Source organism: Chrysochloris asiatica, unplaced genomic scaffold (genome assembly GCF_000296735.1).
Source record: "Chrysochloris asiatica unplaced genomic scaffold, ChrAsi1.0 scaffold00190, whole genome shotgun sequence".
NCBI classification, from domain to species: domain Eukaryota; kingdom Metazoa; phylum Chordata; class Mammalia; order Afrosoricida; family Chrysochloridae; genus Chrysochloris; species Chrysochloris asiatica.
Genome location: NW_006408708.1, coordinates 2,821,870 through 2,849,376, shown reverse-complemented (window position 1 = coordinate 2,849,376; position 27,507 = coordinate 2,821,870). Strand labels below are relative to the sequence as shown.

At 38.7% G+C, this 27,507-nt stretch overlaps 1 protein-coding gene across 1 annotated transcript in view; it reads left to right on the top strand.

Annotated features, from left to right (window-relative positions):
• OTUD4 (OTU domain containing 4) overlaps positions 1–27,507 on the top strand; it is a 72,454-nt gene that overhangs the window by 18,995 nt on the left and 25,952 nt on the right. Inside the window, exons 4-10 of the mRNA XM_006872269.1 lie at positions 15,292–15,338; positions 16,603–16,675; positions 20,433–20,514; positions 22,329–22,461; positions 26,874–26,931; positions 27,175–27,292; positions 27,387–27,451. Of these exons, the coding sequence (XP_006872331.1) occupies positions 15,292–15,338; positions 16,603–16,675; positions 20,433–20,514; positions 22,329–22,461; positions 26,874–26,931; positions 27,175–27,292; positions 27,387–27,451 (576 nt within the window). The remainder of the gene's footprint in view (positions 1–15,291; positions 15,339–16,602; positions 16,676–20,432; positions 20,515–22,328; positions 22,462–26,873; positions 26,932–27,174; positions 27,293–27,386; positions 27,452–27,507) is intronic.

Genomic DNA, 27,507 nt, shown 5'->3' with positions numbered 1-27,507 from the left:
TGGAGTGTTGGTCTACTTCCAGCTTATTTGCCTCAGTCACTTTATCTTGTTTCTGGACATGTGCAGATATGGTCATCTGCTTCTGTTTTTTGGGCATCTGCAGGGGTTATCTGTGGACCTAATACTTAGATGGGTATGTATTTTGTTATTTTTTATGCTTTCTGAATTGTAATCAGGAGATGGGCTTCCCTTTTCACTCTTCCTGAGAAATTTCAAGATGCCACTGTTGGTCATTTTGACGTAACTTAGGATTTCATTTTCAGCCTGTTTCCTCTTTTGTCTGCTTGTCCCTCTCCACAATCCCCGTTCAGGCCTTTTTCCTAGTTGTAAACAGTTCAGGGCCGTCTGTGGCCTTTTGGTTTTAATTGGAAACTGTCTCTTTAAATTTCGAGGAGATCTGTGAGCCTGCGTAGTAGAACCCTCCTAGGGTAGGGATGGGGTGCCCACTAGCTCAAGCATCCCTATTGTTACCAGAGTGGGGGTGTGCAAACAGCAAGGGGCCAATGAACAGATACCAAAAGAAAAGAATGTCCACATCTTTATCTCTGCAGTTCTGCCAGGAGTCTGTGGCCGCTCCGATCCTTCCCCAGTGTGGTCTCACCCAAGATGGCGGCTCCCGGAGCAGCTGAGCATCCCAGAATAGAAAGCAGTAGATTTCTTGCTTCTGCCACAAATTTCCCCAGCTGTGAGCCTTCCAACCTTTTAAATACTCCTTTATATGTGGTTCAGAGTTCTGGGACCATCCCCTGAGCCTGCTTGGTCAGGTAGTCTGTGTTGTTGTTGGCTGAGCTCCTAACTGCACTTCCACCCGATCCGCCATCTTGTTTGTTCTTCTTCACTAATTTCATTTTACAACAACAATAAATTTTACTCAGCACAATATCCTCCAGGTTCATCCATGTTGTGAGATGTTTTACAGATTCGTCTTTTTTTTTTTTTTTCAGTGTTATATAATAGTAGTTTATCTAGGAAAGTGTATTTAGCCATTCTTCTGTTTTGGGGCATTTAGACTGTCTCCATCTTTTTGCTATTGTGAATAATGATGCAGTGAGCATGGGTGTGCATTTGTATAGTCATGTCAGTTCTTATTTACAAGGCTATATTCAAAGTAGGAAAGGTTACTGACAAGATGATCAGTTTTATGTTCAAATCATACACTTTGTTTCATCTCAATGATTGCAGTCCCTTCCATGCAACAGTAGTTCTACTTCCTCCTTGTGGTTCCCCATTTACATCTTATATTTTACAAAGGAACAAAGCAAAACTGTTTGATGCACACGTACAAAATAAAATAAAAAACACATTCTTTTAAATGTCCAAAGGGCACATATTGCAAACCAGCTTCCTGCTCATAGACAAAGAGTCTTACTCAGTTCGTGTTTAGCAGCTTGAGCCCTAAGCTGCTCTGTCTTTCCATGCCACCCTCTCTGCCCTCTCTGCTTTTTTAGGTACAGATCTCACACTCCACTCATGCTCTTCCTTCTTTGTGGTCCTGTGATCATCTGTTCTTGTAATGAAAGACTAACTACTCCACACTTTTATTTACACATCTTCTACAATTAGAGTTTTTAACAATCATAATTAATCCTGTTAATAGTTAACTCACAACTGAATCATAAAATCCTATCAGCATGGTCCCTCCACTGCCTTTCATTAGCCCCATCTGGAAAAGAGGAAAAATTTTCAGTGGGGATTCTACTTTACCCCTCATCTTGAATCTAAGCACATTCATTAAAGCTCATAAGCCAGCCACTTCATGCTCTTGTGGTATGTGCCATGAAGTCTGTTCCGACATATAATGATCCTATATAAGGTTTCTGAGGTTGTAAATCTTTATGGGAGCAGAAAGCCTCATATTTCACCCTCGGGACCGCAGCTGCTTTTGAACTGCTGACCTTGAGATTGGCAGCCCGACTCATAACCATTGTGCTACCAGAGCTCACTTATAGCACCCCCATTTATATATATATATATAAACAGCTTTATTGAGATAATTTGCATACCATACATAATCATAATATCTATACTTTCAGAGTATACAGGTCAGTTTTTGTTTTTTTACACTTTTATTGTGGATTGAGTGAAAGTTTACAGGGCAGATCATCAGTTGTACATTCAACAAATCATATACCTTGTTTCATTACAAAAACAAAAATTCACTTAGTCTTATATAATAATTTACACCTCCAAAGGGCACATTCTGCAAGTCTGCTTCCTGGCTACCAGCTCTTAGTCCCTCTCTTCCCACGAATCCAGAGTCTTTAGCCATTCCCCTTTCCATGCCCCCATCTCTGCCTCCATCTCTAATGTGGCTACTTCTCTGGATATGGTCCCGCATTCTGCTTGTACACTTCTCTCTTGATGGTCCTAGGGTCTTCTGTTTCTGGACTATAAGATTAACCACTCCCTTGTTTTTGTTTCAAAACTTCTACCTCTTTCTCTCACCACCCCCTGCCCCACCACACTCTTAAACTAAACTTTGTGCCTTTATCGCCCCCTCATTTTAGGTAGCCAGTGTCTTAATTGCCTGTCCCTATCTACGCTGTATGAGGAGTCCTGGTGTGGTTCTACGGGCTAATGCGGCAGACTGCAAAGTTGTTTGAATGCAAGGTCGGTGGTTCAAGCTCACCAGCTGCTCCTTGAAAACCCTATACAGGGTCGCTGTGGGTTGGAATCAACTAGACGGCACTTAACAACAACAATAATCTACCCTGTGTACAGAGGGGGATAGCATTGATACTTGATGTGAAGACTCTATTGGTATTTAGAGTTACTACCTCCATGAATGTAGGTCATGTTCATCAAATTGTAGCAATTTACCCATGATTCCTTTATCCAAAAGAAATTTTGTGTGTGTGTGTGTAACCTTCTCTAGTCGAGTTCTAATTGCCAATCCATTGGCGGTAGGTCAAATGGGTACTGTTTGCAAGTTTGGATGTTCTTGTGCATGTCCCCTCATTTCATATCAGCTGGATACTTTACTCGCAGCTCTAGCCCTCTGTGACTATGTCCTTGTCCATGGATTCAGGTGTTCCCAGGTCTCACCACACTTTGAACCAACCATCTCTTCCTCTTCTCTTTCTCATCTCCAGGTGAACAGGAGTCAATGGACTATGGTTGAACTCAGCCCGTTTCTTCATTGCTGCCTTTCCCCCCTCTTCCACTCACCAGTAGACCAGTGTGGTTGCCAGCAAGCTTTACATGCCTGCTCATGTATTCCCTTTGAGTTTCAGTCTTAGAGGAAAGTTTGTCCTGAAGGGTTATTGCATGCCTTGTTGGATTCCTGGCAAATAGCTTGCTTATTCATGCTGAATTTTTGTTTTGGGTTTTTCCTGATGATCTTTCTTTGAAGATGTTATCTTCTGTTACTCTAGCTGTTCCGGGCTGGTCTGCTTGTCCTTTCTAGTCAAAATGTCCCACCTCATAAGGTTCTGGATGGGATTCAGGATTCCACCTAAGGTCCTATACTCGGCAAAGGCTCCGCAAAAGGCCTACAAGTTTTCTGTGATCATGTTTCCCAACATTCCTTTCTATCCCACTCAAGTGTCTTATTTTACAGTAGTAGGCAAGGGAAACCAATATTCATAAGACATTCAAACATGTTAGTATTATTTCCCCTCTTCAAACTATACCTAGATCACTGTGTCACAGAACCCTGTCGTTCCAAGGTTGAGCATGCATCATTATTTACCTCTGTCCCACTTAGGCCATGCAAACCTGTCTCAGTGTTCCTTATCTATCTTGTTCTTCCACCATCTCCCTATTCTTGTATTGCCCTCCCCAACACCCGAACTAAGACTGTCACCTCTACCCCACTATTGTGGTTACCTTATATTCCATTATCTTTTCCCTCTATTTAAGACAATCTATTTTATCCTCTAATCCACCTGGATCTCTGTTCCTCTGTGTTTACCTTCTTTCACACTGTAGTTGTTTTGATCATAGACTGGTCTCCCAGATCCTCTGTTCTTATAATTTTATTCTGTTGTCAACTCTTCCATTTGTCTCTTGAGTTAAGGGTGATGCTGCCACATAAATTAATCTCTGGTTGTTGGCTGTTCTTGTTGGTTTTCGGTCCACAGAACTCCTTTTAGGGTGTTTTTCATAGTAGGGTTGGCTTTAGCAAAAACTCTTAGCTTCTGTTTATATTAGCTTCTGTGTAATGCTTTGATTGCACCATTGTATTTGATTGACAGCTTAGCTGGGTAGAGGATTCTCGGTTGGCAGCTTTTTTGATTTCAGGATTTTATATATGTCCCCCATTGCTTTCTTGCCTGCATGGTTTCTGCTGAGAAATCCGAGCTTAATCTGATTTACTTGCCTTTGTGTGTTACACTTCTTTTTACCCTAGCTACTTCAGGATTCTGTTCTTATCTTTGCTTGATTATGATATGTCTTGGCGATTTTCTTTTAGGGTCTATCCTTCCTGGGGTTCATTGAACTTCTTGAATGCTTATGTTTTCACTTTTCAGGATGTTAAGAAAATTTTCCTCCAGAAGCTCTTCAGCAGTCTCCTCTGTGGACTTGTGTGCTTCTTCCTGTTCCAAAATGCTGATAATTCTTAAGTTACTCCTCTTCATTTTGTCCAACATGAATCATAGGCCTTCCTCAGATTTTTTTTATCCTTTTTTGTGCTTGCTCTTCTTAGTGTTGAGAAATTTATCTTGTAGCTTACTAGTTCTGGCTTCTAGCTCTACAATTGTACTCCTTTACTTTACTTTTTTTTTTTTTTCTGTCCATTTCTGATATTATTAAAAATATTTGATTGTTCCTGTCATGGTTTCCTGACTACTTCCTTATTTTTCTCAACTCCATTGTAATGTGTTTTGATCTATTTTTAAATCATTTTTCTGAATTCCTTCTGAGGCATTTCCAAAGCTTGACCATCTTCCACTATGGAGTGTAGGTCCACTTCCAGCTCATTTGCCTCAGTCATTTTATCTCGTTTCTGGACATGTGCTGATATGGTCATCTGTTTTTTTTGTTTTTGGGGGCATATTTCAGGAGTTATCTGTGGCCTGAAAACTTACATGGATATGTATTTTGGTATTTTTTATGCTTTCTGATTGCCTCCAGGTAGATGTGACCAGGAGATGGGCTTCCCTTTCCACTCTTCCTGAGAAGTTTCAAGTTGCCACTGTTGGTCATTAAGATGTAACTCAGGATTTAATTTTTGGCCTATTTCTATTTTAGGCTGCCTGTCCTGCTCCACAACCCTCTTTCAGTCCTTTTTCCTAGTGATAAACAGTTAAGGGCCAGCTGTGGCTGTCTGCGCTGACATTGGTTTTAAGATTTCGAGGAGATCTGTGTGCATGCATAGTAGAACCCACTGAGGGTGGGGGTGGGGTGTCCACTCAATCACCCCCACTAGTCACCAGAATAGAGGTGTGCAGCCAGCGAGAGACCAGTGAACAAATACAAAAGACAAGAATGTCTACACCTTTTATCTCCGTTGTTCTGTCAGGCATCCATGGCTGCTCTGATCCTTCACCCGCTTGGTCTCACCCAAGATGGTGGCTCTGGGAGCAGCTGAGCGTCTTGGATCAAAGAGAAATGGATTTCTTGCTTCTGATACGAATTCTCCTAGCTGTAAGCCTTCCAACCGTCTAAATATTCCTTCATAATGTGGTTCTGAGTTCTGGCACCATCCCCTGAGCCTTCTTGGTCTGGTATTATTTGTTGTTGCTGACAGAGCTCCCCATTGCACTTCCACCCAATCTGCCATCTTGTTTCTAGCACCCCTATTTTTGATAGCCAACGTCTGAATTACCCGTTTCTGGGCTGCAAGGTCAGTTTTAACTGCAACTTCGGCAGTTCAAACTCTCTTGCCACTCCTCGGAATCCCTATACAGGGTCGTTGTGAGTTGGAGCTGACTTGATGACACTCTACAATAACAACAGCATCAACTCAGTACACTGAGGAATCCAGCTTGTTCCTTGATAGGAAGAATCCTTAAATGCCAGTTGGAATTTTGAGCAATTGCATCTAAAAACAAAAATCCAGTTCATCAAATTGTAGCAGTTTACACTTGGTTATGGTATCAAACATCTTTATCTGATCAGCTCAGCCCTAGCCATCCAAGCTTGGTCAAATGGGTCTCAGTTGCAAGTTTGGGAGTTTACATACACCGCCCTGCACTTCAGACCAGCTGGCCCCTTCACTCTCAACCTTAGTCCCCAGGGTTTAGGTCAGTCCCATGGACTCAGGAGTTCACACAATGTCCTAAACTTCAGATCAGCCAGCCTTTCTTCTTGCTCTCATCTCAAGATCAACAGGTACCAGTGGCTCATGTTTGAACTCAGCCAGTGTTTTCATTGCTGCATCTCCCCTAGTTCCATAATAGACCCAGGTGGTCAGCAGTGAGCTTACTAGATTGTTAATGGGGTCCCTTTAACTTTCATTCCTAGAAGGGATTTCCTCTGATGGGCTGACTTTTCCTGCCTTGATGCCTCCATAGCAAACAGCTTGCTTGAAAAGCAAAAAACCAAATAGTCCGCTTTTATCTGCACATCTTTCTTTCAAAAAGAATTTTCTGTTCTCCCAGCAGTCTGAGTTGGTCTGCATGGCTTTTCAAGTGGGACTGTCTCAATTCAGAAGGTTCTGGGTGAGACAGTAGTAGTCAGGGGAGACCAATATCCATAAAGCAGCCAAACCCATTCAATCTGCCTCAGCATGTATCACAGAAAACTGTTATTCCAAGGTTGTGTATATCTCAGTAGTTATCTCTATCCTCTTTAGCCCTTGCATACCTCCCTGTGTCTTCACCTATCTTTATTGTTTATCTGCTACCCTCCCCCTCTTAAATATTGCCCTCCCCGTCACCTGAGGTAACTTGTGTCTACCCTCTAACAAGTGAATTACTGTCCACTTGCTCCCACTCTTGGTAACCATCAAAGGTTTTTAACATGCAAACTTTCTCTTAGTTTGATTATTTTTAAATAATCATCTTTTACAGTATTTCTATGAGATACATATGATGTTTCTATTTGAGAATGTGCAATGCTATTTTCCACAGTGGTTGCACCATGTTAACAGTCCCACCAGCAGTGTAGGAGGGTCCCAGTCTCCCCATACCATCGCCTGCATTTATTTTGGGGGTTTTTTTGTGGGGAGGGGTTTGAAGTTTGCTATTAATGCTGGAATAAGATATCTCATTGTTTTGATTTACATTTCTCTAAATGGAGTCCTGGTGTGGCACTGTAGGATAAGCAATAGACTGAAAGGTCAGTGGTTCAAACTTACCAGCCATTCCTCAGAAATCCTGTACAGGTCACTATGATTTGGAACCGACTCAGTGGCAACAACAACAATGACTAATGATCGTGAGAATTTCTTCATTTATTGACCGTCTTAATGTCTTCTTTAGTAACGTGTCTGTTCATGTCTTCTGCCCATTTTTTAAATTGAATTATACTACTTGCTGTTGAGGTGTCAAAGTGTTTTACAAATTTTAGAGAGGAGTCCTTTGTCTAATATGTTGCTGCCAAACATTGTTTTCTGTCTGTGAGTTCTCTTTACTCTTTAGTGAAACCCTTTGATGCACATAAGTGTCTAATTTTTAGAAAGTCTCAGTCATCTATTTTGTCTTCTGTTTGTGTGGTTTCAATTGAGATTGGTAGTGGATTTATGCCGTTTATCAGAGCCCTTAGTTTGTATTTTTTCATTGATGATCTTTACATTTAGGTGTTAGTTACATTTAGGTCTTCAGTCCACGTTGAGTTCATTTTTGTATATGGTGTCAGGTGTGGGTCTTCTTTCATTTATCTGCAAATGGATTTCCAGTTTTGCCAGGACCATTTGTTGAAGTGACGATGTCTTTCATGTTTAATGCATTTTGACGTTTTGTTGAAGAGCAACTGACCATAAGTTGGATGCATTTATTTCTGGTTTCTCAATTCTATTCCATAGATCCGTGTGTCTTCATTTTACTAATAATACCAGGTGGTTTTGACGACTGTGGCTATGTAGTAGGTTTTGAGATCGGGAATTGAGAAGCCTCCTACTTTGTTCTTTTTAAATAATTCTTTGCTTATCCCAGGTCTCTTTCCATATAAAGATGGAGATTAGTTTCTCCATCTCTTAAAAGAATGATGTTGGTATCTGGATTGGAATTGCTTTATTTCTATAGAGTGCATTGGGTACTGTTGTCATTTTCACAATGTTTAATCTTCCTATCCATGAGCAGGGTATATTCCTCCATTTCCACAGGTCTTTTTTGGTTTCTAGTAATAGTGTTTTGTAGTTTTTTTTGTATAGAGATTTTGTTTTCTCTTGTTAAATTTATTCCCAAGTATTTCATCTTTTGGGTGGCTATTGTAAATGATGCTGTTTTCCTTATTTCCTTTTTAGAACTTGCTTTATTAATATCTGGAATCCAGTTGGTTTTTATATATTGATCTTGTACCTTGCCACTTTGCTGAATCTATGGATGTTTTCCAATAATTTTCTTGCAGAGTCTTTGGGTGTTCTACGTATAACATCATACCCGTCTTCAAGTAGAGTTTTACTTCCTTGCCAATTTTTGATTGTTGTGAAGTGCCGTCAAGTCAGTTCCAATTTATAGCAACCCTATGTTGGGTTTCCAAGGAGCCGCTGGTGAATTTGAACTGTGGACCTCGTAGTTCAAACTGACCTTAATTTCCCATTCTTGCTTTATACCCCTGGCTAAAACTTCCAGCACAGTATTTAATAGGGATGGTGATTAAAGGGCATGCTTGTCTGGTTCTTGTTTGCGAAAATGATTTTAGTTTCTCATCATTGAAAGAGATGTTGGCTGTTGGCTTTTCTATGTTGTTGTTGTTAGGTGCAATTGAGTCGATAACCGACTCATAGCAACCCTGTGCACAACAGAATGAAGCATTGCCTAATCCTGGGCCAACCCCACATTTGTTGCTACGTTTGAGCCCATTGATGCTGCCACTGTGCCAATCCATCTCATTAGGGTCTTCCTCTTTTTCTCCGATCCTCCACTTGACCAAACATGATAGCCTTCTCCAGTGACTGGTCATCCTGGCTTCCAAGAAGCACTCTGGTTGTACTTGTTCCAACACAAATCTATTTGTTATTTTGGCAGTCCGTGGTACTTTCAGTATTCTGCATTAACACCATAACCCAAATGCATCAAGTCTTCTAGTCTTCCTTAATCACTGTCCAACTTTTGCATGTATATGAGGTCATTTAAAATACTGTAGCTTAGGTCAGGTGCACCTTAGTCCTTAAACGGACATCTTTGCTCTAGAACACTTTAAAGAGGTCTTGGTACATCAGATTTACTTAATGCAATACATCAATTGAGTTCTTGACTGCTGCTTCCATGAGTATTGATGATTGATCTGAGCAAAATGAAGTCATTGACAACTTCAGTCTTTTCTCCATTTATCGTGTGTTATTTGATCTTCATCAATAAGTATTTTAAGTCCTTTTGGTTTTCAGCAAGCAAGGTAGTATCATGTGCATATCGCAGATTGTTAGTGAGCCTTTCTCCAATCCTGATGCCACGTTTTTCTTCATATAATTCTGCTTCTTGGATTATTTGTTCAGCATACAGATTGAATAAGCTTGGTGAAAGAATACAACCCTGTCGCACAACTTTCCTAATTTTAAACTATTCCGGGTTCCCTTGTTCTGTTCAAATAAACTGCCTCTTGGTCTGTGTACAGGCTACTCATGAGCACAATTAGGTGTTCTGGAATACTCATGCTTCACAATGTAGTCTATAGTTTGTCATGATCCACACATTGGAAAGCCTTTGCATAGTCATTTAGCACAGATAAACATCTTTCTGGTATTCTCTGCTTTCAGCCAAGATTCATCTAACGTCAACAGTGATATCCCTTGTTCTGTGTCCTCTTCTTAAACCAGCTCGAACCTTTGGAATTTCTCTTGTCGATGTATGCTTGCAGCTGTTTCTGTGTTATCGTTAGTGCAGCTTTACTCACATGGGATATCAGTGATATTGTCCAATGATTTCCACCTTTTGGAATGGGCACAGAATCACTTTATTGAATGATTGCAGTTTGTATTCTGTCAATTCCTGGTGCCTTGTTCTTTGCCAGTTCCTTCAGTGCACCTTGGACTTACTCCTTCAGTATCATTTGCTCTTGATCATATGCTACCTCTTGAAACAGTTGAACATCAACCATTTCCTTTTGGTAAAGTGACTCTGTATAATCCTTCCATCTTTTTTTGATGCTTTCAGCATCGTTCAATAATTTGCCCATGGTGTTGTTAAGTGCCGTCGAGTCGATTCTGACCCATAGCAACTCTGTATATGGATTCCAAGGAGCAGCTGGTGAGCTTGAATGGCTGACCTTGCAGTTCAAACGGCTTTGCAGTCTGGCGCATTAACCCACAGCGCCACACTAGGACTGCCATAGAGTCCTTCAATATCATAAGTCGAGGTTTGAATTTTTTCATCAGTTCCCTCAGCTTGAGAACTGCTGAATGTGTTCTTCCCTTTTGGGTTTCTAACTCCAGGTCTTTGCCCTTTTGTGTGGGTGTGTGAATTGAGTGCTAGTTTACAGGGGAAAACATTGGTTTTACACTTACCGTTTCATTGCAGTGATTTCAATGTCTCCTCCATACATTCAACAGTATTTGCTTCTATTCTCTGTTGGATTTTTTTGTGGTTTTTTTGTTTTGTTTTGTTTTAAGGGAGCACAATTTACACAAAAACACTCAGGACTTCTGTAATTATTTTAACTGTGGTAGCGTAGTGGTTATGAATCGGGCTGCGAACTGCAAGGTTAGCAGTTCAAAACTACGAGCTGTTCCATGGGAGAAAGATGAGGCTTTCTGCTCCCGTAAAGATTTACAGCCTCGGAAACCCTGTACAGGGTCACTATGAGTCAGAAGCGACTCCATGGCACATAACAACATCAACAATCATTTAAACAACCAAACGACACATTCTGTTAGTCTGTATCCTGGCCTCCAGCACCCAGTCCCTCTCTTTCCGTGAGTTTAGAGTCTTCAGCTGCTCTGTCTCTCCATGTCCTCTTTGCACATTTTGTTATAATATTTGACTTTGTCTTGTTGAGCTGCCTTTTGAAATTTTCTGTTCAGCTCTTGTACCTCTTCACTTCTTAGATTTGCTTTAGCACCTCTATACTGGAGAGCAAGCTTCAGAATGTCTTCTGACATCCATTTTGGTGTTTTCTCTATGTCTTATCTTCTCAATGACCTTCTGCTTTCTTCCTGTATTATATTCTTGATGTCATTCCACAATTCTTCTGGTCTTTGGTCTTTAGTGTCTAATGCATCAAATCTGTATTTCATATGATTTCTAAATTCAGGTGGGATATATTCAAGGTCCCATTTTGGCTCTCATGTACTTGCTTTAATTTTATTCAGGTTCAGACTGAATTTGCATATGAACGATTTAAGCTCCATATCATCAGTTAAAACAAGTCTGTCCCGGCCTTGTTTTGGCTGATGATTTGGAGCTTTTCCACCGTCTTTTTCCACAGATATAGTCAGTTTGATTTCTGTGTATTCCATCTGGTGAGGTCTGTGTGTATAAGTAGTCTTTCATGTTGTTTAAAAAAGGTATTTGCAATGAATAAACCACTGGTCTTGCCAAATTCTATCATGTAATCTCCAGTATCATTTCTATCACCAAGGCCATATTTTCCAGCTACTGACCCTTCTTCTTTGTTTCCAACCTTTGCATTCCAATCACCAGTAATAATCGATACATCTTGATTGCTTGTTTGATCAGTTTCAGACTAAAGAACTTGGTAGAATTCTTCCTTTTCATCATCACCAACTTTAGTGGTTGGTGCATAAATTTGAGTAATAGTGATATTAACTGGTCTTGTTGTTAGGTGCCATCGAGTCAGTACTGATTCATAGCTAGCCTATGCACAATAGAATGAAACACTTCCCAATCCTGGGCTAACCTCACAATTGTTGCCACGCTTGAGCCCATTGATGCTGTCAGTTTGCCAGTCCATCTCGCTGGGGGTCTTCTTCTTTTTCTCTGACCCTCCTTATAGGTGTATGGATATTATCACAGACAGCATTATACCTCATGACTACTCTTGAGAATGTTCTTTTTGATGATGAATGCAGCACCATTCCACTTCAATTTGTCATTCCCAGTGTGGTAAGGCATGTGATAGTCAGATTCAAAATGACCAGTGCCATTCCATTTCAGCTCACTAATTCCTAGTAGTAAATAAATGATTATGCATTCTATTTCATTCTTGACCATTTCTAATTGTCCTAGATTCATACTTAGTAAATTCTATGTTCCAATTATAAGTGGATTTTTTACAGGTGTTTCTCTTTAATTGTGAGTTGTACCCCATTAGCAAATGAGTGTCCCAAGGGCTTTACTCCATTAGTGTCATTATGGTCAACCGGACTTCCAGGAAGCTTTTGTTCCCTAGTTGCATTTTGAGTGCCTTTCAACCTGAGGGGCTTATCTTCTGGTACTATATCTGACAATATTCCAGTGTGCTCTTCATCATGTTTCAGTATTCAGTAATCTGTTGCAGACAGTGTTCCACTGCTATTCATAAAGTTTTCAGTGAACTAAACATTCAGAAGTAGTTTGTCTCTCCTCCTAGTCTGTCCTCATCTGGAAGCTCATATGAAACCTGTCCACTGTGGTTTATCCTGCTGCTATTTAAAATGCCGGTGGCATAGCTTCCAGAATTACAGCAACACAAGCCATCACAGTATGATAAACTGACAGAGTAGTGTGTTTGGTTTTATATATATTCCCTTAATTTTTTTGAGGAATTTCCCTTCTGTTCCTGTTTTGTTTTCGTGCTTTGGTCAGGAATGGATGTTGGATTTTGTCAAATGCCTTTTCTGTAACAATTAATATGATCGTGTGATTTTTTTTTCTTCCTTGTTTTATTTATATGGTGGATCACATAATAGTTTTTCTAATATTGAAGCATCCTTGCATTGCCTATGAATCCCATTTGATCATGATTTTTATGTTGTTGGATTCTGTTTGCTAGACTGTTGAGAATTTTTGCATCTCTGTTTATAAAGGCTGTTGATCTGTAATCTTCTTTCTTAGTGATTTCTTAGCTTTTCATATCAGAATTATGCTTGCTTCGTGAAATGACTTTGGGAGTTTTCCATCCTTTTCTATATTATGGAATAGTTTGAGTAGCGTTTGTGTCAGCTCTTCTCTGAATGTTGTGCCCATCAGTTGTTTCAATGATTATGTATTTCTGAGTGTTTTTGTGTACATCCCTCTCCCACTCACCACCCCCCCCCCCAAAAAAAAATAATAGAGGGAATAGAAGCAAAAATACTGTTAAATGATGATGCACGAAGGAGAGTGTAATCATTGCAATGAGACGATGAGTGTAAAACCAATGTTCTCCCATTTAAACTATCACTTGATTTACAATAAAAACTTTAAAAGAAAAAGGAAAGGGGAAATGAGAAAAGAAGGAAAAACAGAGACACAAATGATAAAATTCAAGGGAGTGGGAAGGAAAAAAAAGGAGGTAAAAGAATAAACAAAAACAATGTAACTACAAAAGGAAAATTTAACTCTCAAACAAAAACACAGTACAGCTATTGGTCCTGGAGAGGAGACAATTCTGGGGCACTCCTACGAACAAAGGAGCTCACAGTGTGAGTATGGGGCGGCTCTGACAGTGCATGTCCTTGTCCTTGTCCTTGCCCTGGATGGAGTTTGTATCCATCTTCGTATCATCTATGTTCAGTCTACTCGGAATCTGGAAGTAGTTCATAGAGACCCTTGATGGAGCTGTTTTCATACTCTGTTAAGACGCAGGGTAGCTAGAGGCAGAGTGACTGTTAAACGTTGGTCTGATGCTCTGCAGGTTTTGTAGACCTGGAGCTGCACACACCTATCTGGCTCCCATCTACATGTCTCCAAACTCCTGGAGAGAAGGGTCTCTCTAAGGGTAGATGCAGGCGTTCAGATTTCCAGGTTATTTATGTCTGTTTCATTTGATCTCAAATTTGTTGTAAAGTGATGTCCAGTTGGTTCTGACCCCTAGCAACCCTATATAAGGTTTCCAAGGAAAAACTGGTGAGCTTGAACCCCTCTAACCTTGTGGTCAAATCAACCTTGCAGTCCATTGCCTTAAGCCACAGCACCACATCAGGACTCCGTCTTTGTTATGTTGTTGTTGTTAAGTGCCATCGAGTCGGTTTCAACCCATAGCGACCCTGTACAGGGTTTCCGAGGGTGTAAATCTTTACGGGAGTAGAAAGCCTGATCTTTCTCCCACGGAGCAGCTGGTAGTTTCGAACCACTGACCATAAGGTTCGCAGCCCGATTCATAACCAGTATGCTACCAGAGCTCCTTCATCTTTGTTATAGAGGGTACATTTAATGTGTCTGCAGAATCTAGCATCTTGCCAGACATCTGCAGCACCTAAACTTTTTTTTTAATGTTTTATTGTGAATTATGTGATAGTTTACATGGGAGAACATTAGCTTTACATTCATCCTATTTTATATCGTTACAATGCCATGGTTAGAATCCCCTCCATGCATCATCAATCAACCAAATGGTACACCCTGCAAACCTGTCCCCTGGTCATCAGCACACAGCCCCTCTCCCTCTCTGGATCTAGAGTTACCAGCCGCTCCATCTCTCCACGCCATTTGTCTCTGCCTCCATCTCTGGCATCACTTTCTCTGGGTAGGGTCCTGCACTCTGCTCTGCTCTCCTCTGCTCCTGGACTGCAAAGTCAACCACTCCCCTCCTTTTGCTACAAAATGTTTACCTTTACATTTCCAACCCTCACAGTCAGTCCTGATAATAATTATTCACTATTGCAATACATACACTTCTGTAGACATGAAATATTTCTTCTGAATAGAACTGTAGAAATTGAATGACTGGGTCAAAGAGTAAATGAACTTTTACATTTTGATATATACTGCCCTTTTGCGTTCCAGAAAATCTTAAGGGCCACATTTCTATCTCATTTCAGAGCTGTTCTTTTTATATCGTCATTTACTTTGAAGAAGTACATGCCAAGTGCCCGGCTCTATCCTGGGCACTAGGTTGGAAAAATAGAGTCCTTGTCTTCAGGTTCTCAAATCATAGCTGCTACTCTGGTAATCCAATGGGAACTGTCATTCAAGCCTTTTAGTAAGGATTTTTATATCAGAGACTTGAAGTGTTCTTTATTTTATGATATATAATAGCCTATTTTTACCTCCATGTTTTATAATCGTCACAGTACTTATGATATAGTAATCAGCTTTTTGAAGAGGTATATTATAAAAAGTATGAGAAACTTACACTTATGTGTCGCCTTTTTTTCCTTCTACACAGGAATGGGTTGGACAAGTGGAAATAAGTGCCCTTTCTCTTATGTACAGGTAAACACTAAAAACATAAGTAAAGAACAATAAAATTTGTAGAAATTAGCATATCCCTTGGTTATAAAGCACCTTCTCTGTTTTTGTTTTTTTAAATTGCATTAATTAGATTTTGACATGTATTATAGAAAGGCCAGATATAGATTTTGACATGTACTATATAGATAGATCATGGAGTCCTGGTGTGGTGCTGTGGGTTAATGTGCCAGACTGCAAAGCCATTTGAACTGCAAGGTCGGCAGTTCAAGCTCACCAGCTGCTCCTCAGAAACCCTATACAGGGTTGCTATGGGTCAGAACCAACTTGATGGCACTTCACAACACAACAATTAAATAGATAGGTCATATATAGATAGGAGTCTTGATGTGGTGCTGTGGGCTAATGTGGCAGACTGCAAAGTTGTCTGAACTGTAAGGTCGGTGGTTCAAGCTCACCAGCTGCTCCTTGGAAACCCTATACAGGGTCGCTATGGGTTGGAACCGACTATATAGCACTTAACAGCAACAACAGATAGGTCAGAGTTTAAGTATTTTCATTCTTAAAATATTTTTGAAGAGGTGTACAGAAATTTTTTTAGGCTATGTCATATAATTTGTATCACTTTATACCATTATAGAGAAATAGTTTTTTCGTTTCTCAGGGCCAGTAATAGTGAATAGCTTCTTGATGTTGCTGTTAAGTACCTACCTTCAAGTCAGTTCCGACTCTTAGCAACTCTGTATGGGGTTTCCGAGGAGTGGTTGTGAGTTCAAACTTGACCTTGTGGTCTAGTGCTTATCATACAGCACCACACCAGGACTCCAAATAGCCAGTAGACCAAAACTAAAATACTCTGTAGTGTTTTTTTTTTTTTTCTATTTTTAACTTGTAGAGAAATAGGTGAATGCCTTTTATCTTCCCATTATGTCTACCAATTTCATTTTCACAATTTCTATGAACTTTATGCAGAGTCTCCTTTTGTAATCAAAAGTAATTGTTGTGTCCATTCGATTCTGACTCATGGCAACTCAGTGTGTGCAGAGTAGAACTGCATAGAATTTTCTAGGCTGTTATATGACCTTTCAGAAACAAATTGCAGGCCTGAGGTGCTTGTGGATTACATATATTCAAATTATGCTTGATTTTTATTTTCCAAAAGAAATTGACTCGATAGCTGTTGACTTTGGTTTGGTTTAAATCTCTGGCACATGTTAGGTACTTGAATGAATGAATGATTCAATTCATGAAATACATTCCATCATAAATTTCTAAATGTTATTTTTAGGAAAGATTTTATAATTTATCGGGAACCAAATGTTTCTCCTTCGCAAGTAACTGAAAATAATTTTCCTGAAAAGGTAAGAATTTTTCTAAGTTTTTGTAAGGAATTTAATTGTAAGCACCATTCCGTTTTCACTTTGCCCTCTTAATCTGTACTTTTTAAGCGATCTGAAGTATTTCTATAGATTGCTATGGTATTCTGGGTTTTTTAAGTTGCTATTTTATTGTCAACTTTTATTTCAGTATATGATTTTGTATTTTCCCTCCTGCAGTTCAGTGTTGGAATCCTTTTGTAATGTTTTACTAGCAGAAACAATATGAGACACTAGTATATTTGTTGAAGTAGACAGTGTTTTATGTGGATGTAAGAAGTAAATGGGTAGAAGAATTTGTGAAAATAGTTTCTACCATTGCATCAAAGAATACTTCAGTGATTGACTAGGGTATCACAAAGCATAAACAACAGAAAATTTTTGTGCATCCTAGACAGAAAAAAAGTACATTGTTGCATTATAATAAAAATTTAATAGGCTATTTTGGAATCCTGCAGGCCAAGTTAAAGTTACATATATGTCATCATTATGGTGAGAAGAGGGCATTGAATAAAATGCTACCATTGTAAAACTTTGGGGTCCACCAAGGGACTTTGTTTTGGATTGGGTCTTTACAATGCAATTATTGGAATATAACCATTTCTAAATAAAATCACTGTGCATTTTCCTTTTTTACTTTTTATTGTGAATTGAGTGAAGATGTACACAGCAGATCATCAGTTTGTACACTCAACAAAGTTTGTATACTCAACAAAGCTTCATTACAATGATTTCAGTGCACTCCATCTGCCATCAATCCTGGGTGGAGACCTGGTTGGATAGTGGTATAGAAATACCCGGGGACTCCTGGGCCCAGAGTCAGTGACATAGCCACAGAGGACTAGAGTGGAGAGCGAAGCATCCAGCTGATCAGAGGAGACATATGCACAAGAACACCCACACTTGCAGATAATACCCACTTGACCTGGCTCTAATTGCTGGATGATCAGAACTCAACTAGAAGAAGAAAGAAGAGGGGAAAAAAGAGTAATCTGATACAATTTGATGAACTTGGCCTACACCTATGAATGCAGTAGCCCAAAAGAGGGAACAAATCTTTACAGCGAGGATTATTCCCACCCCCTTGATACACAGGGTAGATAGGGATGGGCAACTTGGACATTGGCTACCCAAAATGAGGGGCTACAAAGGCAAGAAGTGACTGGCTTCCAAACTTTCAAGAGGGAGTCTAGATCCAGAGGGTACAGAGTAAGGTAGAGTCTACACTGAGTAGTATCCAATCTGTCTGGGCGGGAATGATGAAAGGAGATGGAGGTAGCACTCATCTGGCACAATAATGAATAATTGCTATCATGACTGACTGACTGAGGTTTGGAAATGTAAAGGTAGACCTTTTGTAGCAAAAGGAGGGGAGTGATTGACTTTGCAGTCCAGGAGGAAGGTCCCTGGGACCAGCACTAGAGAAGAGTAGAGTGCAGGACCCTACCCAGGAAGCAGTGACGCCAGAATTGGAGGCAGAGACAATGACGTAGATGGAGCGGCTGGGAACTTTAGACCCAGAGAGGGAGAGGGGCTGTGTGCTGACAACCAAGGGGCAGGCTTGTGGGATATACCCTTTGGTTGATGATGCGTGGAAGGGATTGTAACCTTGGCAATGAAATGATATAAGAGGAAGAATGTAAAGCTAGTGTTCTCCCTTGTAAACTATCACATAATTCACAATAAAACATATAAAATAAAAAAAACAACAACCAAAAACATCTATATGAGACCCAGAGTATAACAGTTACTCTAAAGCAAAGTTGAGAAGACTAACAGGCCGGAAAAGGAGAGTACTGGAAATGGAGCAATGGGAATGTAATTAAAAAGAATGTTGACACATTGTGAAAAATGTATCTAATGCCACTGAACCATTTGTATAGAGATTGTCAGCTTTGCACCTAATTTGCTGTGTAAACTTTTTTTCACTGAAAACACACAATAAAATATTACTAAAAAGAGAGAGAAAGATACAAAAAGGATGGGGGTGGGTGGGAACAGAACCAGTGGTTCTTTTAAATCTCAGTAGCAGAAAGGCTCATTTTTCTCCTAAAGAGTGGCTGGCAGACTCAAAACACAGACCTTGAGAAAAATAGTATTCTGATGACTGCTGGAAGACTACTCACTGAACTTAGGTAGAACTGAAGCTAAAAACTATTAAGCCAGTTAACTGAATTGTCCCATGAAATCATGACCATAAGCCATGAAACCAAGAATAACCCCATGTGATTCTTGGCTGTGCTTAAGCAACTACTGTTGATGAGTCTGTTCCAACTCATATTGACCGCATAGGACAAAGTAGAGCTCCATCAAGTTGCTGAGGCTACAAATATTTACAGAAGTAGATTGCCTCATCTTTCTCCTTCAGAGTTAACTCACTGCACCACCAGGATTCCTTTGATTGTGCCTAAGTTGTATCAATAACTTCATGTTATTCTATGTAGCACATTTGCCATTTCACCCTATTTCTAATGGTACCACATTAGTCAAGTTGTGTAACCATTACCCTTAATTCATTGTCAACTTTTCCATTACCAAAAACTCACTACTTCATAGAAAAAGATACCCTTTCTCTCCTCTGGTTAACAGCCACCAACAACCACTCACTTACATATTTACCTAGTCTTAACCATTTTCATGTAAGTGAAATCGTATATAATATTTGCACTTTTGTGATTGACTTATTTCACTCAGAATAATGTATTTAAGGTTTATCCACGTTTTATGTATATCAGGACTTCATTATGTTTTATGGCTGTGTAGTATTCCATTGTATTTGTGTGCTTTTATAATTAATGCTGCAATGAACGTAGATACACATAAGTCTGTGTCACTGCTTTTAGGTCCCTTGGGTAGGAATAGAATTGCTGGTACATATTATCATTCAATTTTTAATTTTATGAGGATTCACCAACTGGTTTCTACAATGTTTTTATTTTTATATTTTCACTAGCACTGGATAAGAGTTCCTTACGTTCTTGCCAACATTTGTTATATTTTGATTTTTGATCGTTATGATTCTAGCAGGGGGTGAGGTGTGGTATCTTGTAGTTTTGATTTACATTACGATAGTAATTAATGACAAATATTTTTTCATATGTTTGTTAATTAAGTATCTTCTTTGGTGAAGTATCTTTTAATGTCTTTTGCTCATTTTCTGATTGGATTACTTACTTTTTGTTTTCAAATTGTGGCAGTTTTATGCATATTTTGTATATTGGGCCCTTGTATGTATGGTTCCTGGAGATTTTTTTCTCAAGTTAGGTTGTATTATTTTACTCTTGATAAAATTCTTTGAATATAAGTATTTAATTTTCATGTGATTCCATTGATCTATTTTAGCTTCTGCAATTGTTGTTGGATTTGATAATCTACATCATTGAAAAAAAAGTAGTAAGCTAGGTCCCATAGATTTTCCCCTGTATTTGGTGACTAAGAAACTTCATGAACTAAAAAATTAAGATAATGAAATTTTTCAACAAGCTTGTTGAAAACCCCGCATATTGTCTTCCAAGTGTTTTATAGTATTAGATTTAACATTTAAGTCCTTGATTCCCATAAGTATTTTCCGAAGTCTAAGAATTGTACTATCTATTGTTGACTGTGTTGGAGCCTTTAAGTTGCTTCTGAAATATTAACTTTATTTTGGTGAATTACAGTAGTTCAAAGGCATTGGAGACATAAATTGCTATGTAAATGCCATATTATGAAGCCACTTACAGACTTTTTTTGTCCCTTTCAGGTATTACTGTGTTTTTCAAATGGAAATCATTATGATATTGTATATCCCATAAAGTATAAAGAAAGCTCTGCTATGTGTCAGTGTAAGTATTACTCTTGTATTTATTTAGGAAGTTATATCCTGAAACTGTAAAGCCTTAAAGAACCAGTGACTAGAGAGAGTTAAGCTTATAAATACAAGATACATTTTGTCTGCAGTTATTTCAGCAATAAGGGTTTGTATGCAATTTTTAAACTGTCAATATGTTAAGTTGGAAATCCAAATGGCTGAGGAGTACATCAGACATTTGCTTTTATCTGCTTTTGTTGTTGTTATGTGCTGTCAAGTCAGTTCTTGAAAACACAACAGTGTTTAGGATTTCCAAGGAGCTATTGGTGGGTTTGAACTGCTGAACTTGTGGGTAGCAATCTGTTGCTTATCTTGTAGCATCACAACAGAACTCCTGTATTAAACTTGTCACTATTGGCATTTTAAACTCATTTAGTTCATCATTGTGGATGCTGCCCTGTGTATTCATTGTAGGGTGTGTGTATCAGCATCCCTCTAACTTCTACCCAGCAGCATCCTCCCATTTTGAGAATCAAAAATTTCTCCAGACTGTGCCAAATGCTTCCTGGAAGATATTTGAGAATTGCTGCTCTAGAAGAATAATGACCCTTCCTATCTTGATCTCTTTTGTCATCTCTAACAAAGCATGAATCATACATATAAAAATAAATGTAATACAAATTGTTGTTTGGTTTTTTTTAAGTTAATTCATTTTGAGATTAAAAGTCTAGCTATCTTTATATCCTGGCCATTGTGCCCCCTTCCAAATGTCCAGATCTGGTTATTTCAGCTTTGGGAAGGAAAACTCATAGAGCCTGCCTTTCCCTGTATCTCCAGGGCCTTTGATTTGGTTGACATCAGGATTGTGTCACCTGTTAACCGGAATCTCTAAAAGACTGTTATCTGAGAAGTCTTTTTTTGGGGGGACTCATTAAATGGTCAGGCTCCCGTTGTTAATGCATTCCTAGTGTACTTATGTTTTCATAAAGCTCATAGTAAATAAAGCCAAATGAAAGCCCTAAAGTCCATGTGTACATAATGTGTTAAAAAAATTTTTTTATAAAATTTTTTTAGGGCTAGATTTGTTGGTTTTTTTTTTCCCCTTGAAGCAAAAAAGTTTTATAAATATACTTCCACCCCTCATTAACTACTGAGATTACATTTTTATAACAGTTGCTTTTTAAGTCCCTTATGAGAATTACCAAGATTTCATAAAATGTGGAGCTGAATTATGTAGTCAAACAACCTATTGTTTTAGAGAAACCTGAAATGTGAACTGCCTTATCCAAGATTACAGATAGTTGGAACTCTAAGACTAGATTCCAGGAGACATTACTATGTGTTCAACACTATGCCATGTCCCCTTTTTTTGACAATCTTTTCATATTTTTCTTCCAAACCCCTTATGGTTGGGCAGGTTGTACATCTCTGAATCTCAGTTTCTTCATCTATACAATCAGAAGCACTGTTCTGCTAACTGCAAGATTGGTGGTTCAGACCCACTATCTGTTCTGCATCGCTATGAGTTGAAACTGACTCATTAACATCATCATTATCATACTTGTCTCACAATTTTGATTTTGTGTGTGTATGTGTTGTTATTAGTTTTTAGAATGGCATTATCTCATAGGATTTTGAGCTTATCTTTGCAAAGACATCCTGGTTGTTCTCTAGTCAACTTTCTGATTAGATTGTGTGCTGATGTTGCAGATACTCAGTTAGGCGTTTAGAAGCCTAAGTAATAGATGATCTCATTTCTAGTATCTATTCCTATGTTTTAAATACTTGTAGTTTTAAATTATTACATATATTTGAAATTTTTTACATGTAATCTTTTATTATTTGCAGCTCTCCTTTATGAATTGCTATATGAGAAGGTATTTAAAACTGATGTTAGTAAAATCTTGATGGGACTAGACTCCTCTGAAGTGGCTGGTGAAAACAAGAGTGACATATCAGATTCAGAGGATGACACTTGCAAGTAAGGATGATTTTAAATTTTAAAATAGCTTTCTTGGTGTGTACAAAAATAAAACTTTTCTGCATTGAATTGTCTCACATACTGAATGTTATGGTATTTGAAGTCAGGTCGCTGAGTCTATACCACTAAACTTAACTAATTCCTATTAGATTTCATTTTGAAAGTCAGTATTTTTGGTTGATGAGGATATACTGTGTTAAAGTAAGATTCATTATCTGTAGAATAGATTTGAATCCTATCTTATATGTGTGTTGCGAACATTAAATTAACGTTTTTCATTATTTACATGGGACAGTGATGATGATAGAATGCTCGTTTTTGTTTCCATTGTTATTTTCTTAGAAATGCTTCCTCTTCTTTTTTAAAAACAGTGAAACTTCCAAGTTGGGGTTTAAGTATGTACAGTTTTGGTTAATACCTATATTTAGTTCTGAATAAACACTTTCTAACTTAGAGTCTAGAAGGCTTATCTTTCTTTTCCGCACAAGAAATACAGGGTATTGGCTAAGAGATTGAACTCTGGACATACAAACCTAGTTTAAGTCCTGGTTTCCTGCTAAGTAGATTGGGGCTTGTTGTTGTTAAGTGCTCTCAAGTCAGTTCTGACCTATAACGACCCTGTATAGGGTTTTCAAGAAACAACTGATGAGCTTAAACCGCTGGCCTTGTGGTTCAAACCGACTTTACAGTCTGGCACATTAGCCCACAGTACCACACCAGATTGAGATAAGTTACTCACATTCACTAAAAAACCTCAGTTCTGCGACTATAAATGAATATGTTAGTGTCTCCTCATAAGGGAGTTATCCTCCCAAGGGAGAATTATATAAAATATGAAGTTTATAACCTTATTCCTAAACATGTGTTTGACATACATTGTTTTTGTTATCACTATTAAGTAATAACTTTTGTCATACATATATTAGAACCCAATTCTATTCCCAGTGAAATGAAAAGTCGTATTCCTAGTGTATTCTACTTGATGTTGTTGTTAGTGCCGTCGAGTCGATTCTGACCCTGTTTCCAGGGAGCAGCTGGTGAGCTTGAACCACTGACCTTGCATTTCAAAGGACTTTGCAGTCTGATGCATTATCCCACAGCGCCACACCAGGACTCCTACTTGGTGTTGCACACTGTGAAACTAAAGATAGAAGTGGAAGTTTTTATGAATAGATAACTAATGTATTCTATTAAAAATACGAGGGGGGGGGTTTTAAAAAGTTTGTGGCACTTAAAAAATACAGAATTTTTCCACAAACTTTTTAAAGCCTCCTTCATATAGCTCCAGATTGAAAATTTGATTGGCGTAACTGTTTCTCTACAACTTGAGTCAGTAGGGTTAGAATTTGGGTATGCTGTTACAAATGTAATTTTTTAGTAGACTGACTTTGCATAGATAGAAAGTCTGCTTCATGGTTGTTGTCGGTCAACTAACTGATTAAAAGTGACCTGATGGGAAGATGGAAGAGAGAATGACAACTAGCTTGTTGTGCTTTGTTACCTATGGTTGGAATGGGTGTGGGGGCTTCCAGCACATACTAATTGTGTTAGCAGCAATTGTGTGATGGCTGTTGGTAGGTGAAACTAGTGAAGTAGTAAACTGGAAAAGTTTGTCAGGGAAGATAGAGTAGGTGAGGAAAAAGTTCATTATGTTCAGTTTTTCTTTTTATACCAGACTATTGGAGTCCTAGGGTGGCACTGTAGGATAAGCATTGGATTGCAAGGTCAGTGGTTCAAACACTCCAGCCTCTCCTCGGAAGCCCTATACAGGGTCACCATGAGTTGGAACCAACTACACGGTACTTAACAACAACGTTGTACTCTTTGCGGAAAGGAGCCCTGGTAGCATAGTAGATTGCGAAATGGGCTGCTAACCCCAGGGCCAGTAGTTCCAATCTACCAGTCACTCCACAGGAAAAAGATGAGACTCTCCTGTAAAGATTGACAGCCTCAGAAACCCACCCTACACAGGGTTGCTGTGAGTTGGAACCAACTCAGTGACAGTGTCACACAACCACCACCATTATACTACTTGAAGAATGTACACATTTAAAATTAATTTTCTGTTGCATTATTAAATATTCTTTTCACTTTTGTGTCATATCTAGTGTATAGAAGGTTAATGCTATAATCATAGCAGGATATAGACATAGTATGGTAATAAGGAAAGAAGACCAAAGATGTCCGTATACGCTTGTGCCTGAATTCATCTGCTGTTGAGTCATCCCCTAAGTGTGTCATCAGCTTCATGCATTAAATAGTAGAACTGCTTCTTAGGGGTTTCTTGGCTATAATTCTGGCAGAAGTAGTTGACTCTTCTGCAGAGCTACTGGGAGTTGATCAAACCAAACTGCGTGTACTACTCAGGTTCTTTTACTGAAGATTAGAGATTGATTTATTAAGAAGGAATTGTAGGATAGAGCAGCACACGTAGGTACAAGCCAGAGCTTTTCTCAGCTCATATCCATAATCCATCATTATTGTTCAACCTTACTAGCCTCTCTGCCAGACTCCCACTAAATGGTCTTGGCACTAGTCCTTCTGCCTAGAATGCTAAATAACCTGGTTTGCTGTCTGACCACCTTTAATTCTTTATTCAAAAAGACATTTCAGATCTTTTCCTCATCTCGCTTTTTTTTGTTATTTCAGCATGCATCTTAACAACACTTACCACACTCTCTCCTGTTTCCCACCACCTTCCCATAGCACTTAACATTTAACATACTGATTATTTCGTTTGTATCTACTTTCACTAGATTGTACATTACCTGGGCAGGTTTTTGTCTATTTTGTTCACTGCTAGACCCTAGCACCTAATGTAATGTCTGGAACACAGCAGGCACTTACATATTTGTTGCATGAATTAATAATATACACTGTGTAGCTATGTGTGCTGTGTGCCTTTGAGTCAGTTCTGACTCATAGTGACCCTATATGACAAAATAGAACTCAACAACATTGCATAGAACTCGACAACATTGCGAAGTATGAGTATTCCAGAACACTGGTTTAAAATGAAGAAAGGTGTGCGACAATGTTGTATTCCTTCACCATACTTGTTAAACCTGTATGCTGAGCAAATAATCTGAGAAGCTAGGTTCTATGAAGAAAAATGTGGCATCAGGATTGAAGGGAGACTCATTAACAACTTGCGATATGTAGATGACACAACCTTGCTTGCTGAAACAGGACTTAAAACATTTGCTGATGAAGATCAAATAGCACAGCCTTCGGTTTGGATTGCATCTCAATGTAAAGAAAACAAAAATCGTCACCACTGGACCAATAAACAACATTCTTATCCACGGAGAAGAGATTGAAGTTGTCAAGGATTTCATTCTTGGATCAACTGTCTTATCAACACTCACAGAAGCAGCAGTCAAGACATCAAAGGACTCATGCAGTAGGCAAATCTGCTGCACAAGACCTTTTTAATGTGTTGAAGAGCAAAGATGTCAGCTTGAGGACTAAGGTGCGCCTGACCCAAGCCATGGTATTTTCAATAACCTCATATGCATGTGAAAGCTGGACAGTGAATAAGGAAGACCATAGAAGAATTGATGCTTTTGAGTTATGGAAGAAGTGCAGCCAAAGTACTCCTTAGAGGCCAAGATGGCCAAACTTTGTCTGTCATACTTAGGACATATTGTCCGGAGGGACCAGCTGCTGGAGAAGTATATCATGTTTGGTAAGGTGGAGGGTCAGAGAAAAAGGAAGACAACCCCCCAACGAGATGGACTGGCCAAGTGGCAGCATTGATGGACTCAAGCGTGGCAACGGTTGTGAGATTGGCCTGGGATTGGGCAGTGTTTCGTTCTGCTGTGCATAAGGTCACTATGGGTTGGTACTGACTCGGCCCCTAACAACAACAACCCCGTAGGGTCTCTTTGGCTGTAATCACCAGGAAGTGATTGGTGGGTGCATACTACTAACCTTTCAGGACTCCTTGTGTAGTTAGTTATGTGTGCTACAGTGAATTCAATTGATGGCAGTTATTTGGTTGTATTGTAGAGTATTTTAAATAAAAGCATTGCTTGTTGAATCTTCTGTAAATAGTTTTGTGTAGTAGAATATTTGTTTAATGGGAACCTCATCTGAAGATGGAAAGGAAATTTTTTGTACTGAATATTTTATAAACTCTTATTATTCTACTCACTCAAATTCCAGTCTGTTTTCTTGTTGATGACTGAGCTAGTAATAATAACTGGTGATAAGTCTTTGACTCATATAAGCATACCCACACATGGTTAATTCTGTACACATACTTATACTAAAACCTATGTGTAGCTATGTATGTATGGGAGGGTAATTCTTGCTTTTGAGAGTTTTAGAGGTTAGAAGATTAGAAGTTACTTTTATGCAACTATGTTTCTGTACTCCTAATTGTGGTGTTTTGTTTTGTTTTGTTTTAGGATTAAAACGACCACTGTTAATGATGTGAATGGATTTAAAGCCTTGTCAGGCGATCAGGTATTTTTTTAAAGATCATTTTAACTAATCTTTCAATGTATGAAAGCCTATGAACTTACAGTTTATCTTTTTTCTTTATGTACCTTTTCAATAAAGTTAGAGTCTTCTGCTAGTTAGAAATTTATTGGTGATATCAAGTTATTTTTCCTCTTTGTTTGACTTCTAACCCATACATGTATCAAACAAAAAGTGTTTTAAGAGCATTTCTGTATTGACTGAACTTCCTGACTTTGTTTTCTTTAGCATCCAAAGAACAATGGAAACTCTACTAGTCCTCCTTTGTCTGGAAAAGTTCTTAAATCACTCAATCCAGCAGTCTATAGAAATGTGGAATATGAAATTTGGCTACAGTCTAAACAAGGTGAGTTAAAATATGCATTTTGCATTTGCTTTGTGGCACTTGGACATAATTAAATCATTACATCAAATTGATATTATATTGATATTCTTTGCAGCTCAACAAAAACGTGATTATTCCATTGCTGCTGGGTTACAATATGAAGTTGGAGATAAATGCCAAGTAAGGAAAATTTTACTCTAAAATTTTGTTTCTAATAGGAACTAAGAAAACAGTTT